The sequence below is a fragment of the Acomys minous genome, assembly GCF_964271855.1.
Source record: "Acomys minous genome assembly, chromosome: 6".
Classification (NCBI taxonomy): Eukaryota; Metazoa; Chordata; class Mammalia; order Rodentia; family Muridae; genus Acomys; species Acomys minous.
The window spans coordinates 51,644,618-51,658,865 of NC_140487.1; the positions used below are offsets into that span (position 1 = coordinate 51,644,618).

At 40.9% G+C, this 14,248-nt stretch overlaps 1 protein-coding gene across 5 annotated transcripts in view; it reads left to right on the forward strand.

Moving 5' to 3' along the window:
* The window catches only part of NT5C3A (5'-nucleotidase, cytosolic IIIA), a 40,852-nt gene extending 27,696 nt beyond the window's left edge, over nt 1-13,156 (forward strand). For all 5 annotated transcript variants that reach the window (XM_084785480.1, XM_084785479.1, XM_084785482.1 and 2 more), the window contains 8 exons: nt 2,026-2,124; nt 3,646-3,715; nt 5,767-5,813; nt 6,970-7,055; nt 8,429-8,518; nt 10,800-10,962; nt 11,672-11,872; nt 12,488-13,156. In XM_084785480.1, the coding sequence (XP_084641606.1) occupies nt 2,026-2,124; nt 3,646-3,715; nt 5,767-5,813; nt 6,970-7,055; nt 8,429-8,518; nt 10,800-10,962; nt 11,672-11,872; nt 12,488-12,589 (858 nt within the window). In that variant the 3' untranslated portion in view covers nt 12,590-13,156. The remainder of the gene's footprint in view (nt 1-2,025; nt 2,125-3,645; nt 3,716-5,766; nt 5,814-6,969; nt 7,056-8,428; nt 8,519-10,799; nt 10,963-11,671; nt 11,873-12,487) is intronic.
* The last annotated feature ends 1,092 nt before the right edge of the window (nt 13,157-14,248 follow it).

Consider the following 14,248-nt stretch of genomic DNA (forward strand, 5'->3'; position numbering starts at 1 on the left):
TTCTTCTCCACTCAACAGTGGAGAATGTCCATCGGCTAGTCCGGGTAGGGGTTCAAGGTTTTTACTGCCTATTTTTTCCTTGGCTGTTGCCACAGTTTGCGGAGGACCCCAGGGCCCAGACTCGCCTGTAGTTTTCCAGGACCCACTGGATCCTTCCATTTCCTCTTTCTCCCAGGCTTCTCACACCTAAAGTTTCAATAGGATGTCCTCCCCTCTTACCCATTATTCTGGTAGGTACAGTTTTTCATGGGGACGTACACCTTGGGCTAGTGTCTCGATATAAGTGAGTATATACCATTTAGCTCTTTTTGCTTCTGTGTGAACTCACTCATTATGACAATTTCTAGTTCAATCCATTTGTCCACAAATTTTGGAAATTCCTTGTTTTTAATAGCTGAGTAGTATTCCATAGTGTAAATGTACCACAGTTTCTTTATCCATTCTTCTGTTGAGGGACACGTAGGTTGTTTCCAAGTTCTGGCTATTATGAATAAGGCAGCTATGAACATGGTTGAGCATATGTCCCTGTTGTGTGGTAGTACATCCTCTGGGTATATTCCAAGGAGTGGAATAGCTGGGTCTTGAGGAAGCCCTATTCCCATTTTTCTGAGAAAGCACCAGATAGCTTTCCAAAGTGGTTGTACTAGTTTGCATTCCCACCAGCAATGCAGGAGTGTTCCTCTTTCTCCACACCCTCGCCAGCATGAGGTGTCAGTTGAGTTATTGATCTTAGCCATTCTGATGGGTGTAAGATGGAATCTCAGTGTCGTTTTGATTTGCATTTCTCTGATGACTAAGGAGGTCGAGCATTTCTTAAGTGTTTCTCAGCCATTTGATATTCCTCTGTTGAGAATTCTCTGTTTATCTCTGCGCCCCATTTCTCTATTGGGTTATTTGGTTTGGTGGTGTTTAATTTCTTAAGTTCTTTATATATTTTGGATATTAGACCTTTGTCAGATGAAGAGTCGGTGATGATCTTTTCCCAGTCTGTAGGCTGTCGCTTTGTTCTCTTGACAGTGTCACCAGCCTTACAGAAGCTTCTCAGCCTCATGAGGTCCCATTTATTAATTGTTGATGTTAAGGCCTGGGCTGTTGGTGTTCTGTTCAGGAAGTTGTCTCCTGTGGAGGCATTTTCTTAATTGAGGCTCCCTCCTCTTAGATGACTTTAGCATGTGTCAAGGTGACATAGAACTATCCAGCACAATGCTTATCTTACAAAGTATGGTGTGCTATTACACCATTTGTATTTTCTCACATGCTTTAGTTTTAAGTTTTAATTAATTTTTAAAACTGTGACCATCTATGTTGTCAAGGCTAGCCTCAAACATCTGTTGCTCAAGTGGTCCGCTTCCCTCCACCTGCTCAGTAGGTGGGGCTGTAAGGAGTACCCCAGTGTAATTTTCATTTTGTTTTCCAAGACAAAATCTCATAATGTAGCCCTGGCGTGCCTGAAACTGCTATATAGACCAGACTAGCCTTGAACTCACAGATCTGCCTGCTTCTGCCTTCCAAGTGATGAGGTTAAAAGTGGGCACCACCACAGACAAATTAAATCTTAAGCAAAAGTTCCTTACAAGAAGTAACTGTATCATTAAATTCAAATATTCTCTAGGATTCAAGGAATGGTTTTTTATGTTCTATAAATTTTGAGAAGCACATAACCTGTATAACTGAATAAGAAAATTATACCTTCTAATAAGGTAAGTGAACCATAAATATAGGGTTTTACTCTTGTTAGATTTGCTGTTAGGTTTAACTATTCTTAATCCCAGGATCCTCCTGCCTCAACACCCAGGATGCATTACAGACGTGCACTGCCATGCTATGTAATTTAATCTTAATTTTCTAATTGGAAACTAGTTTTTTGTTTTAAATTTTTTTGCATATATAAATGGCAACTTGGTATGGTGACTGGTATCTTTTAAATAATGCCTCAACATGTTTATACTTCTTAATACAAGCTTCTTGATGTCGAAGGTACTGGGAAAGTGAGTAAAAGTCGATCATTTCTGTTCACTTTTTTAGATGCCAGAATTTCAGAAAAGCTCAGTTCGTATCAAGAACCCTACAAGAGTAGAAGAAATTATCTGTGGTCTCATTAAAGGAGGTGCTGCCAAACTTCAGGTAATTTAAGCTTTTAAAACATTGAAGCAGATTTGCAAGTGATAGAGGCCTGTCAGCCACACTCCAGGGCAGGCCCCAGGGCAGGAGTGCCTGGCAACACAAAGCAGGCTCTATGGTTTGGGCTTCGTTTGATACTTTTTTATCTTTGATTTGTTTGTTTGGAGCCAGGATAGGGAAAGAGAACAAAAGCATGGAGATGGGAAAGATCCAGAAAGAGTTGAAGAAGGGGAAGATTATGATCAAAATATTTTTATAAAAAATTAAGCCAAAGCCAGGTGGTGATGGCGCACGCCTTTAATCCCAGCACTTGGGATGCAGAGGCAGGTGGATCACTGTGAGTTCAAGGCCAGCCTGGTCTACAAAGTGAGTCCAGGACAGCCAAGGCTACACAGAGAAACCCTCGCCTGAAAAACCAAACACACAAACAAAACAAAATTTTTAAAAATTAAACTAATTAAAGAGAAAAGTTGAAGCAGACTCATGAGTCTTGGGTTAGTGGGTTAGAGTGCTACAGGGTTTCGATAAGCCATGGGTCCAGTTCCTAGTAACTGCAAGGAAAAACACATTTATTAAGCTTCTGTGTTGATAAAATTTTAATAATGGAGATGGTGTTTTATTTTGTTTGTTTGTATTAAGTTCTGAGGTAACTAATACTATACACATTTGTAAACCATTTCAGGAGTCATACTTAAAAGAGTAGAGTTTCAAGTTATTCTATATTTTAATTAACTGAGTCATTGTCAAATTCAAACGTAACCTTATGAGGGATAGTTGGGTTTTACAAGTTTATCTCACTATTGGTCTGGGATTTTTATACTTTGTTGTTGTTTGTTGGGTTTTTGTTTGCTTCCAACGTTGAGGTGCTAGGATCATGGCAGACATCATCCCAGGCTCAAGCTTATTCTTTTTTAAAGTATAAAATAACAGGCTAAATGGGAAGCACCTGAGGAAGCTAATTATTCCAACTTCATTATAAAAATTCCTTTGCTATTTTAACTGCCTGAAAGCTAATTTATTACCTCTTTAAGTGGTATCCAGAGCAGGGTAGCAGAAACTGCCTCAGCAAAGTGGAAGGCAGGAACTAACTCCTAGAAGTTACCCTCTGGCCTACACACCTACCAGAGCATGGTGCACTCACATTTACACACATATTTTGTTTCATTTTGTTTTGTTGCTGTTGTTGTTTTCAAGACAGTTTCTCTGTTTAACAACCCTGCCTGCCCTAGAACTCACTTTGTAAACCAGGCTGGCCTCAAACTTACAGAGAGATCTGTTTTCCTCTGCCTCCCCAGTTCTGTGATTAAAGGAGTGTTCCAGTACACCCAGCCACAGATAATTTTTAATTGAAAAAACAATTTTTAATTGAAAAAAAAAAACAATCAAATCTGTGTGTTGCATGAGTTAGATGAGGAACTTCCCGGGAACCTCAGCTGAAAGTCTTGAGGATGTGTATCTGCTTAGCATAGTGAGCATGATTATGGTGGGCTTCTTTACAACTTTGCCTTCTCCTTTTTCTCACAGATAATAACAGACTTTGATATGACACTAAGTAGGTTTTCCTACAATGGGAAAAGATGCCCAACATGTCATAGTAAGTGTGATACTATTAAGTAAATGAATGCAATCAGAATATTTATCAATGAGATGACTGTTGTTGTTGTGTTGTTGTGTTGTTGTCTTCTTCTTCTTCTTCTTCTTCTTCTTCTTCTTCTTCTTCTTCTTCTTCTTTTTCCTTTCTTGATGTTGGGAGTGAAGAACCTTGCTTTTTCTTGTTATATTTTGAGGAATTGTTTTTATTCATCCTCTGGCAATGACTATTTTCATATCTGCTTTTAGAAGTAAAGGGAATGGATGAAGACTTCGAAATATTTCTCACTGTTTATAGTCATATTTTACCCAAGAAATACTTGAAAGGTTTTTACATTTTGGGATTACCTTTTTTAAAAAAGTTTATCAATGTTGTTTATTAGTTGGGTTTCTCTTGCTACTGTAAACACCAAGACCAAAAGCAACCTGGGGAGGAAAGAGTTTTTGCAGTCCATCCTAGAGGGAACCCAAGACAGGAGGCCAAGCCGACTCCTGGAGAGGAGAAGTGACTCATGCAGAGACCCTGGAGGAATGCGGCTTTCCCACTTGCTCCCCTTAGGCTGCTCAGCCTGTTTCCTCACATAGCCAGGCATGGAAGCACCCACAGTGAGCTGGCCCTTTCCACATTGGCCATCAGTCTAGAAATGCTCCACAGACTTGTCCACAGGCCAGCCTGTTGGAGGCATTTTCTCAACCATGGTTGCTTCTTCCCAGGCGACCCTAGCTTGTGTTGGAGTTGATAGAAAGCCATCTGGCACACTCTGAATTAAGGATGTAGCTCAGTAGTAGAGCACTAGCATAGTAAGTGTAAAGGCCTGACCTTGACTTCTGACAATACAAAATGAAATTATTTATAAGGATAACAGCTTGGAAGGCAACTAAGAACAATTTAACACTAAAAAAATAGTATTAATTTTGCCCCACCCACATACCAGAGACTGTACAATCATTGTGAATGGTATTTATGGAGTTTCAATTGTATGAAAAATGCAGAGCACAACATGAATTGAAAAGAGCTAGATTTAACTTGACTCTCATCTTAACCAACTCACTAATAGTAAATAACACTTTGGAAGGACATACACTAAAATGTCACTGATTATTTTCACATGAGGTATTATCCTGAAGAAAATGGCACCTTCGTGGCCGGGGATGTAGCTCAGCTGGTAGAGTGGTGGCTTTCCATGCATGAAGCCCTGAGTTGAGTCTCTAAGACGGCATAAACTGGGGAGGTATAACTGGCTCTCGCCTGGAATCCCAACAATGAGACAGTGGAGTCAGAAGGACCCTAAATTCAAATTCAGCCTGGGCTAGATGATACGTTATGTCCTAGCTTGGGCTCTGTACTTTCTAAAACAGAGAACAAAACAAGCTTTGGGAAAGAATGAGTTCATTTGGCTTTCCCATCACAAGCCATCATTGAGGGAAGCCAAGGCCAGAACTGAGGCAGAAAGCATGGAAGCTAACTGGCTTTCTTATGCTCACCTTGCTTTCTTAAACTACCCCGGGCCACTTTGTCAGGAGTACACAGACTCACCCACAATGGACTGGCCTTCTCCCATCAATCATTAACCAAGCAAAATGCCCCACAGACATGGCAGCAGGCCAGTCTACTGGATGCGGTTCCTCACTGGAGGTTCCCTCTTCCGGGTGACTGCAATTTATGTCCCATCAACAAAAACTACCCAACACATCCTGTCTCAAAATTGAAGTGGAAAATCATAAACCTCATGATGTATTTGTTGCTTCTATTTATTAAAAAGGAGATGAAAATGGAAATAGTATATACTTGATTGCTTGAAGATTTTGAGCTACCTAGCTCAGTAGTATATGTAAAGAATTACTAAATCTCAGATTTTGGAACCATTATCTCCTGTAGACATGCAATCTTAATTACAGCATTGAGGTCAAATTTGCAATAACCACAGTAATTGACTTGGCTCTTAAAAATAAAAGAGGCAAGGTATCTTTAGTAGTGGTAGCCACAACCAGAATCTTTTCATTAATGCCTGTGTTGTCTCCCCCCGCCCCCCCCACCCCACCCTCTCCCCCTAGATGTCATTGACAACTGTAAGCTTGTTACAGATGAATGTCGAAAAAAGGTAAATATCAAATCATTACAAACGCATAGTTAAGTCCTTCATCGCCTCAGATGATTAGGTTTTTGGGTTGTTTTTTTTTTGTTTTGTCTTGTTTTGTTTTTTCAGACAGGAATGAATATCAGAAGCTAGGTATGATGGCATACATATGTAATCCCAGATTGAGGTCCTGAGGGAAGCCAGTTTCAAGTTTAAGGCTAGCCTTAGCTACATGGTGAGACCTGTCCTTCATTCACCCCTACCCCCCAAAAGAAGTGAAATGAATATGGATAATTGCTTTAGCCATCTAGTTGGTACATAATAAGCATTCAATATCAAATGTATTGTATGAAATCTATCTTAGCTTTTTTTTTCAGGACAGGGTCTCATTTAGCCCAGTCTGGCTTTGGACTCACTGGCTAGCTGAAAAGTACCTGGAGCTCCTGTTTCCCTTTCCTCAACCTCCCGGGTGCAAGGACTGCAGGGTGTGCAACCATTACAGCGCAGCCAGGTTTAGAAGTTGTTATTAGAGCACCCTGGGTCCTTAAATTACCTGGGAAGGCAAAGGCACTTTGGTCTCCTAGTGATTTGTCCTGATAAACTGATCAGGGTGTTCCTGGGGTACCTGCCTCTGTCTTAACAGGGCAACTCCTGGTACCCAGCAAAATTAATTAGCTAGATTTCACGACTAAACTTGTCAGGTCTGGTAGTTCAGGCCTACAACCTCACTAGTTAGGCCGAGGCAGAAGGATTTAAAAGTTCAAGGCCACCTGGGTAACTGAGCAAAGAACCTCACCCAAAATACAAAGTAAAACTAGGGCTGTGCAGTAGCTCGGTGGCAGTTAGTGAGATCATTTGCCTAACTTGTGCCTGCTTTACAGTCAGTCCCCAGCACCACAGCACAGCAGGACGGAGCCTGAACATAGACAGCACAGTTTTCCTAATGGCATTCTGAAGGAGTATTTGGTCCCATTGCTTTGCTGGCTTGGGAGTAAGGTAGCTTCTGCAGTTGTATCTAATTATATGCAAATGAAGGTCAAACTGTCTCCAGTATTAATGTTTTTACTGAAAAGTAGCTTATAGGCTTCCTTTGTTTTTTATTGTTACATTGTTTTCTGTAATGATTAGGTAAGTGACAAAACTGTATAGTCTTCACAACAGAGTTCCTGTTGCTTTCTAGTTGCTGCAGCTGAAGGAGCAGTACTATGCTATTGAAGTTGATCCTGATCTCACTGTGGAGGAGAAGTTCCCGTACATGGTAGAGTGGTGAGTGCAGCGTGCGCACTGGGAGCATTCGAGTGCTGACTTCCTCCTCTCATGTATACAGATACATACACAGATAATGAATACAAAAAAACTTAAGAGTCACCATGGTGGATTAACAGCCTGTGGCTTGTCTTAAGATGGCATGCAGTGAGAGTAAGTAAAAAGTCAGGCACGTACATTAAAAAGCCAGATGTTTGTTTTAAGGCTTGTTAGAACAGGACATGCCCTAAGTACAAAGAAAGCAGCTGGGCTCCCCACGGCACCTGTCCTCATGTGGAGGCCTGGGGCTCCGGTATCATCAAACTGCAGCATTCAAGTAGACTACAGTGAGAGCTTTGTGTGGAGCACCAGGACAAGACGAACCTCAGCAAACCTAGAGATGCAGAGAAGTCCTCTAGGGTGATGAGGAGGCAGAGCCAGCTCCTCTGAGGAGCATCCCAGCAAGTGGAAAGGGCTTTGAATTGAGCTGCAAGAATATTCCTAGGATCTGTCAGGCAGCATTGACAGTTCACATGTGTGTGCATTAAATGACTGATGTTCTCTGCCTGCCCGGAGAATCAAAACTGGAGCAATTTTGGATACTTAAAGAGACTGATTTCTGTGTGGAAAAATGACTGTTTTGCAGTTCGGTTTACCTGGGGATGGAATAAGCTCCAGCACAGAGGCAGTCTGGTTTCCACCCCTGTAACCCCAAAAGTTAGACAGCTGAGGCAGAGGGATTGCTTCAAGTTTGAGGCTGCCCTAGGTTGCATAGTAAGTACAAGCCCATCAGGGCTTTCTAGCATTAAGCTGTCCCACAAGAAGAAAGGAGAAGGAAAACAGACAGAAAGGGAGGAATGTCCCTGCAAATACTATAGGGAGATTCAGTCATCGGGTGAAGGTCCCGCTTCCTCATGGCGGAAGGGAGTTTTCGGAGTTGTAAGGAGCTAGGTGCTAAAGGCCCCGTTACACTGCACTGCTGCGGTTAGTTGTGTGGCAGTAATGCAGGCCAGCCTACGCGTTCCTACCGAGGACTTCTCTATTACACTAGGCAGCCTTCCAGTACTTCAAGATTTCATGGAAATGTAAGCTACAAGCAGGTAAAATAATTGATACAGAACAGAGAAGGAAGCTTGCCAGCCCAGTGAGACTGACTCTCATCTGCAGACTGAGGAAAGGCTCACAGCTGTTTCCTTGTTTCCTTACTGAAGTATTTACGCTGCGCCTGAGTTTGTGAGAGCTGCAACATTCGGGCAGAACACCATCACATATTTTAATCTCCTCTGTCTCAAAGAGTTAAGTCCATGTGGTGAGGAACAGCACTCACACTCAGGAATGCTTTGTAATAAAGATAATAGTTTTAATATTTAACTGATATCTCTCATAAACTGCAGGTATACTAAATCGCATGGGTTGCTTGTTGAACAAGGCATACCAAAAGCCAAACTTAAAGAGATTGTGGCAGACTCGGATGTCATGCTCAAGTAAGTCCCCCTGGTTCTGTTGTTCTTATTGTCTACAGAATTAACTCTGTTGTATATATTCAATCATGTGTTTTAATCAGAAATAAGCTATCACATTATTCCATAAAACAAGATAAAGCAGTGTCACAAAATGAACAGTGGTGAGATAAGGAAAACATTTTAGGTTAGACCTTTTGGGCGTTGGGGTGTGCCTCAGTTAGCAGAGTGCCTGTCTAGCATGCCCACAGCATCTTCCCTGATCTTAGCACTGAATAAAACTGGCATGGTGAGGGCTGGAGAGGTGGCTCCGCACTTAAGAGTACTTGCTGCTCTTCCAGAGACTAGGGTTTGATTCCCACCACTCACATGACAGCTCACAGCAATCTGTAACTCCGGTTGGAGGGCACCCAACACTTTTCTGGCCTCTATGGGCACCAGGAATGTATATGATACACAGATACTTGCTCACAAAACACCCACACACATAAAATAAAATTTTAAAACATTTTCTTTTAATCCTGGGCACGATGGTGCATGCCTATAATCCCAGCATTTGGGAAGTAGAGGCAGGAGAATGCTGAATGAAATAGCACATCTGAGGCCAGTTTGGGATACCTGAAACCTTATTTTAAAAAATTCTTTTTCAATCTCATTAATACATTTACAGCATGTACTCATTAATTATAAATCTAATTAAAAAGATAGGTTTTTTTTTTTAAGACAGTTTTAAAATTTAAAAAAAAATTCTTTTTCAGTTAGATTGGCTCTGGGTGGCAAGAGCATTGGATGACATAAGTGATACTTTGTTTCCTTTCTCCATTTTTTTTTTTAATTTTAAGAATAATGCACAGACTTATAATTATGATTTTCAAATTCTTTAGGAAAACAGTTTTGAAAGATTCGGAATTTGATGGCAATATTTATAAGCCAGAAAGGTTTTAACTATGAATGTTTCAAAATGTACATGAATCTGGTTTTGGAATTCTCATGCTTTGAAACTGTTTACAGGAAAGGAGAATGTTTTAGCATGTAGGTAAAGTATTTCAAGGCTTTGGCATTGTGTTGAAACCTGTGATGACCTCAGGAGGCAGGTGAGAGAAAGGACGGCCAGCTGAAGGGCAGCAGGGTCTCCATAGCAAGTACTGCACCACACACACACATGCACATGCACACGCAAGTACTGCACAACACACATGTACACACAGTATTTGCACTGAGGACTATAACTGTATGAAAATCACCAAGCTTACTTTCAGTATTTTTTAACCAGCCTTAACTTTTTTCAACTTGATTGCTAAATATGGCAATGGTGTTTTTCCTTCCCTTTGTGCTGGGGTTTGAACATGGGGCCTCCGGCATGTTGAGCAATCACTCACTTTGCCACTAATCTACCCTCTATCACTTAATAACCCTCCCCTGGGAGGATAAAGTGATTATGTTTGAAGAAGATAAGATTCAATTGTCAAAGAGTAAAGACAGTTGAATGTTTCACTTGTAAGAGTTCCAAGAGCTTAATTTAACCTGTAGCTGGAAAAGAGAGAAAAAGAAAGGGCGGATTTTAAGCTTTTTATTGAATAAGAATGAGATTATGTCTCTTTTTTAGGAAAATGGATGGAACTGAAGGTAATCATGTTAAGAGAAATAAACCAGGCTCAGACAGATATCACATGTATTCTCTCATATACAGGCTGAAGCCTTAACTATAAATGTGTATTTATGTATAAGCATACGTTTGATAAGAACATAGAGGTATGAAGAAGAGCTATAAATGGAGGACGGGGGAAATAAATACAGTATATTTGCTTTTGTCTAAATTTAACTGTGTGTGTGGCATGACAGTGGATGAGCTGTTTGGAGAGAGGAAAGGGGCCATCCAGAGAAGGAAGGGTGGTGGTGGTCCATGCAGAGAATATAGTGATGCTTCTGTGTGAAGCCCATTAGTTCCTACACTAACTTAGAAAAGTAACGTATGTAATTAAAAGGCCTTGGGAAGGAGCAGTGGCAGGAAAGAAAACAACTAGGTTTTTGCTGCTCTGCTCTTCTGCTGATAGGAAGATCAGGACAGCTGGACCTCAGGCAGCTAGCCTGCAAGTTCAGCCTAGTTGGCTTTTCACTGTAGGGTGTGAACTAGGATTTTATTGGTGCTTAGTGTAAGTCTAAAGACATCTAACTTTATTGCTACAACTAATAGCAAGGTCAGGCATCAAAGGTGAAAGAGCTCTGGAATGAGAATACGGTTTGCTGCTTCCTCCCAAGTGAAAAAGGGAGCTCTTGCTCACTGACGCTCTGCCTCTACTTGCAGGGAAGGGTATGAGAGCTTCTTCGGTAAGCTGCAGCAGCACAGCATCCCTGTGTTCATATTTTCTGCTGGTATCGGTGATGTGCTTGAAGAAGTTATCCGTCAGGCTGGAGTCTACCACTCCAATGTCAAAGTCGTGTCTAACTTCATGGATTTTGATGAAAATGTAAGAGTGTGACGTCACTCCTCAGGGCGGCTATCCTGTCTGAAATAGTTTAATCATGTAAACTCACAAGTTCTTTCTTAATATCAGGTAGATGTCCACTAAGTTATATAATGCTGATAGGCTGTTAATGGAACTAGTTTGTTATATTTCTCCATTTTATATTTGTATTGTATACCCTTAAATTTTTATCAACAAGTTAATAAGTTCATGTTAAAATTCACAAAACTAAAAACCCAAACAGTAAAAGACACAAATTGGAATCCTTTGGCCAGGAACAAAACGAGTAAAAAGTGAAAGTTGAAGTCTTGACTAGCGGTAGCACATGTTGTTTTCTGGAGGCTTCCCTGCCTGTCTTGAGTGTGATGGACTTCTGGGTTTTTGAGATCAAGACAAAGACAAATGTAAAGATATGATAAATTGTGACATCTATTTAGAATCAAAATATTAAAAAAAAACCTAACAAGTAGAATTCTTTAAACCTAGTATTTCAAGCCAAAGAGATGGCTCAGTGTTTAGAGGGGCTTCCCACCAAGCCTGACAGCCTGATGTTGGTCCTCAGGTCATGAGGGCGGAAGAAGAGGGCCACCTCCTACAACTTGTCCCCTTACCCTCCAAGCCGTCACTGCCACATGTACCCACATATACATATATAGCCATAAAGAAATTTAACAATGTTTTTCTTAAGTATTATTTAAAATACTTTTAACAGGGAGTGCTGAAAGGATTCAAAGGCGAATTAATTCATGTATTCAACAAACATGACGGTGCCTTGAAGAATACAGACTATTTCAACCAACTGAAAGACAACAGCAACATCATTCTCCTGGGAGACTCCCAAGGAGACCTAAGGATGGCAGACGGTGTAGCCAACGTTGAACACATTCTGAAAATTGGGTATCTGAATGACAGGGTGAGTATGAAGAGCTGCAGTTTTTCTTAACTTAAAAATTAAGTTGAAACATTACAATTAATTGCCAAAGGCACGTGAGATAGTATCTTCTCCTCCTACTTCAGCAGTGACTAGAGGAGGTATGAAGCGCAGACCTGTGTGAAATGTGGAGGTCACATTCTCAGGGTGGCAGTAGGCAGCACTCCCTAGTCATGAGGATCAGAGTTCTCTCCGTGCATTGCCAAGGGTTCCTTATACAAAGCTGCCCAGAGTCAGAACAGTGGACTGCAAAGAAACCATTTAGGGAGAAAAGTGTCTCTGTGGAAAACTTCCTGTCCATGAGTAAGTCTGAGAGTAAGGCAGCCATGACGGGGCATGCCTGCCATCCCAGCCATCAGGAGCTGAGGCAAGAAGATGCCAGGTTGAAGGCCCGGCTAAGCTTATACAGCAAGACCCTGTCTCAAAGAATTAAACTCTTCATCAGAAACAAAGTCAAAGAATTTGAGAGTATCTTTATATTTCAACACTTTTATGAAGTAAGAGTTATAGTCTACAGTTCTAATATCATGAGGTTAAAATTGAAATTATTTGCCCTTCTCTGCATGTTAATTTTACTTTTGTTCTTTTGTTTATTAGGTAGACGAGCTTTTAGAAAAATACATGGACTCTTATGATATTGTTTTAGTAAAAGAAGAATCACTAGAGGTTGTCAACTCTATTTTACAGAAGACATTATAAACAATCCGTTTGTGAGAAGACTTCTCCCACAGGTCAACTGAAACAGGCCCTGTCCGTCTTGAGGAAAGACTCTTATTTATAATACATTCTTGCTCTTGGCTTTTCCCCGCTCCCCTAACTGAGGGATCTTCGGATGTGTTGAAGCTATAAACTGCAGCCCCTTTGCTCATCTCCATCCCTATACTCACCAGATTTTTTAAGCAATTAAAAACAACCTAAAGGCCAAAATTGGAAAAAATAACTCCCTTTTCCAAAGTGAATTTTGTAATTTGGTGTTCTGCAGTTTCTGGGGCATTTTCCCAGGTGAGTGTGGAGAGCTCCGAAGCCACTCTCTAGAGGGATAGCGCTTCGGATTTTAGCCACTGCTAGCTTTGTAATTTGCGTTGACTGTGATAATACCATCTCCTGAAATTGTGTTTTATTTGGTTAGTTTGTCTGGAAAAAAAATGTTTGCCAGAAAGTGCAACACTTTGTATCTGAAAAGCTATTGGTGTCCACATCACTAACATTGCAAATATTCTCTGTGAAACACTGAAAATAAACCTGAAATGGAAAGCTTTTTTACAATCCTGTTGTTGAGACTGGGTTCAGCCTGTCATGGCAGCATATGTCTATAGTTCTAGAACATGAGAGAAAGAGGCAAGAGGATCAAGAACCTAAGGTCAGTCTACAGTCAGACCAGCTTGAGCTACGTGAGACCAAGGGACAAAACAAAAACTGTCTGCTCAGCAAATATTTGTTGAGCACTGCCATGTTTTTCTTCTTCATTCTGTAATACATAAATCTTAGTCTCTGTTACAGTGGGTGGGCATTTACATTAATCTTACTTTCAAAATATATGTCTAAGCATAAAAAGATATCCCAGGAAAAGTTTAATTTGTCCTTCAAAAATACTGAGAACTATGAAAACTATCTTCTTTTATTGAACACAAGGAAAGAGTTCCTTGTAAAAGTTTCAGTAACAAAGTATAGCTGAATATATTAGTTACTTTTCTGTTGCTGTGATAAAATGTCACGGCCAAGTCCACTTACAAAAAGAGAGCGTTTCTTTGGGCTTTTACAGCTCGGGGGAGTCAGGTTCCTGCTGGTGAAGCCGAGGCAGTGGGACCAGGAAGACCTGCAAGCTCAGAGCAGGAGGAACAAACTAAAAATGGCTGGGAGCCTTTAAATCTCAATACCATCCCACGTGCCCTGCTTCCTCCAAGGCCACACCTCCTAAGACTCCCCACACAGCAGCACCAACTGGGGACCAAGTACTCAGATGCCCAAGACTACAGGAGACATCTCATTCAGACCAGTGACACTTGGTGACTAGTAATATAAAGTTAGGGACCTTCTCCAGGTCCCTTTCCAGATCTTTGCTGCTTGGCATTTGCGGGTTTAGTTTCTACTGCAGTACATTGGATCATGACTAACATTTGAACTTCAGATCTCCAGCCAGCTAAAGATCTTGTCTCCAAGCCTGACAACCTGAGTTCAGTCCTGAAATCTACATAGTACAAGGAGAGAACCAACTCCCAGAAGCTGTCCTTTGCTCCACATAGAGGCTCTATGCCCAAATACTCCCCTCCCCAATACAGTATCTATTTATTTATAGATATGCATATGTGTGTATTTCTATTTATGATGTCAACGTATACATATTACATATATCACAAA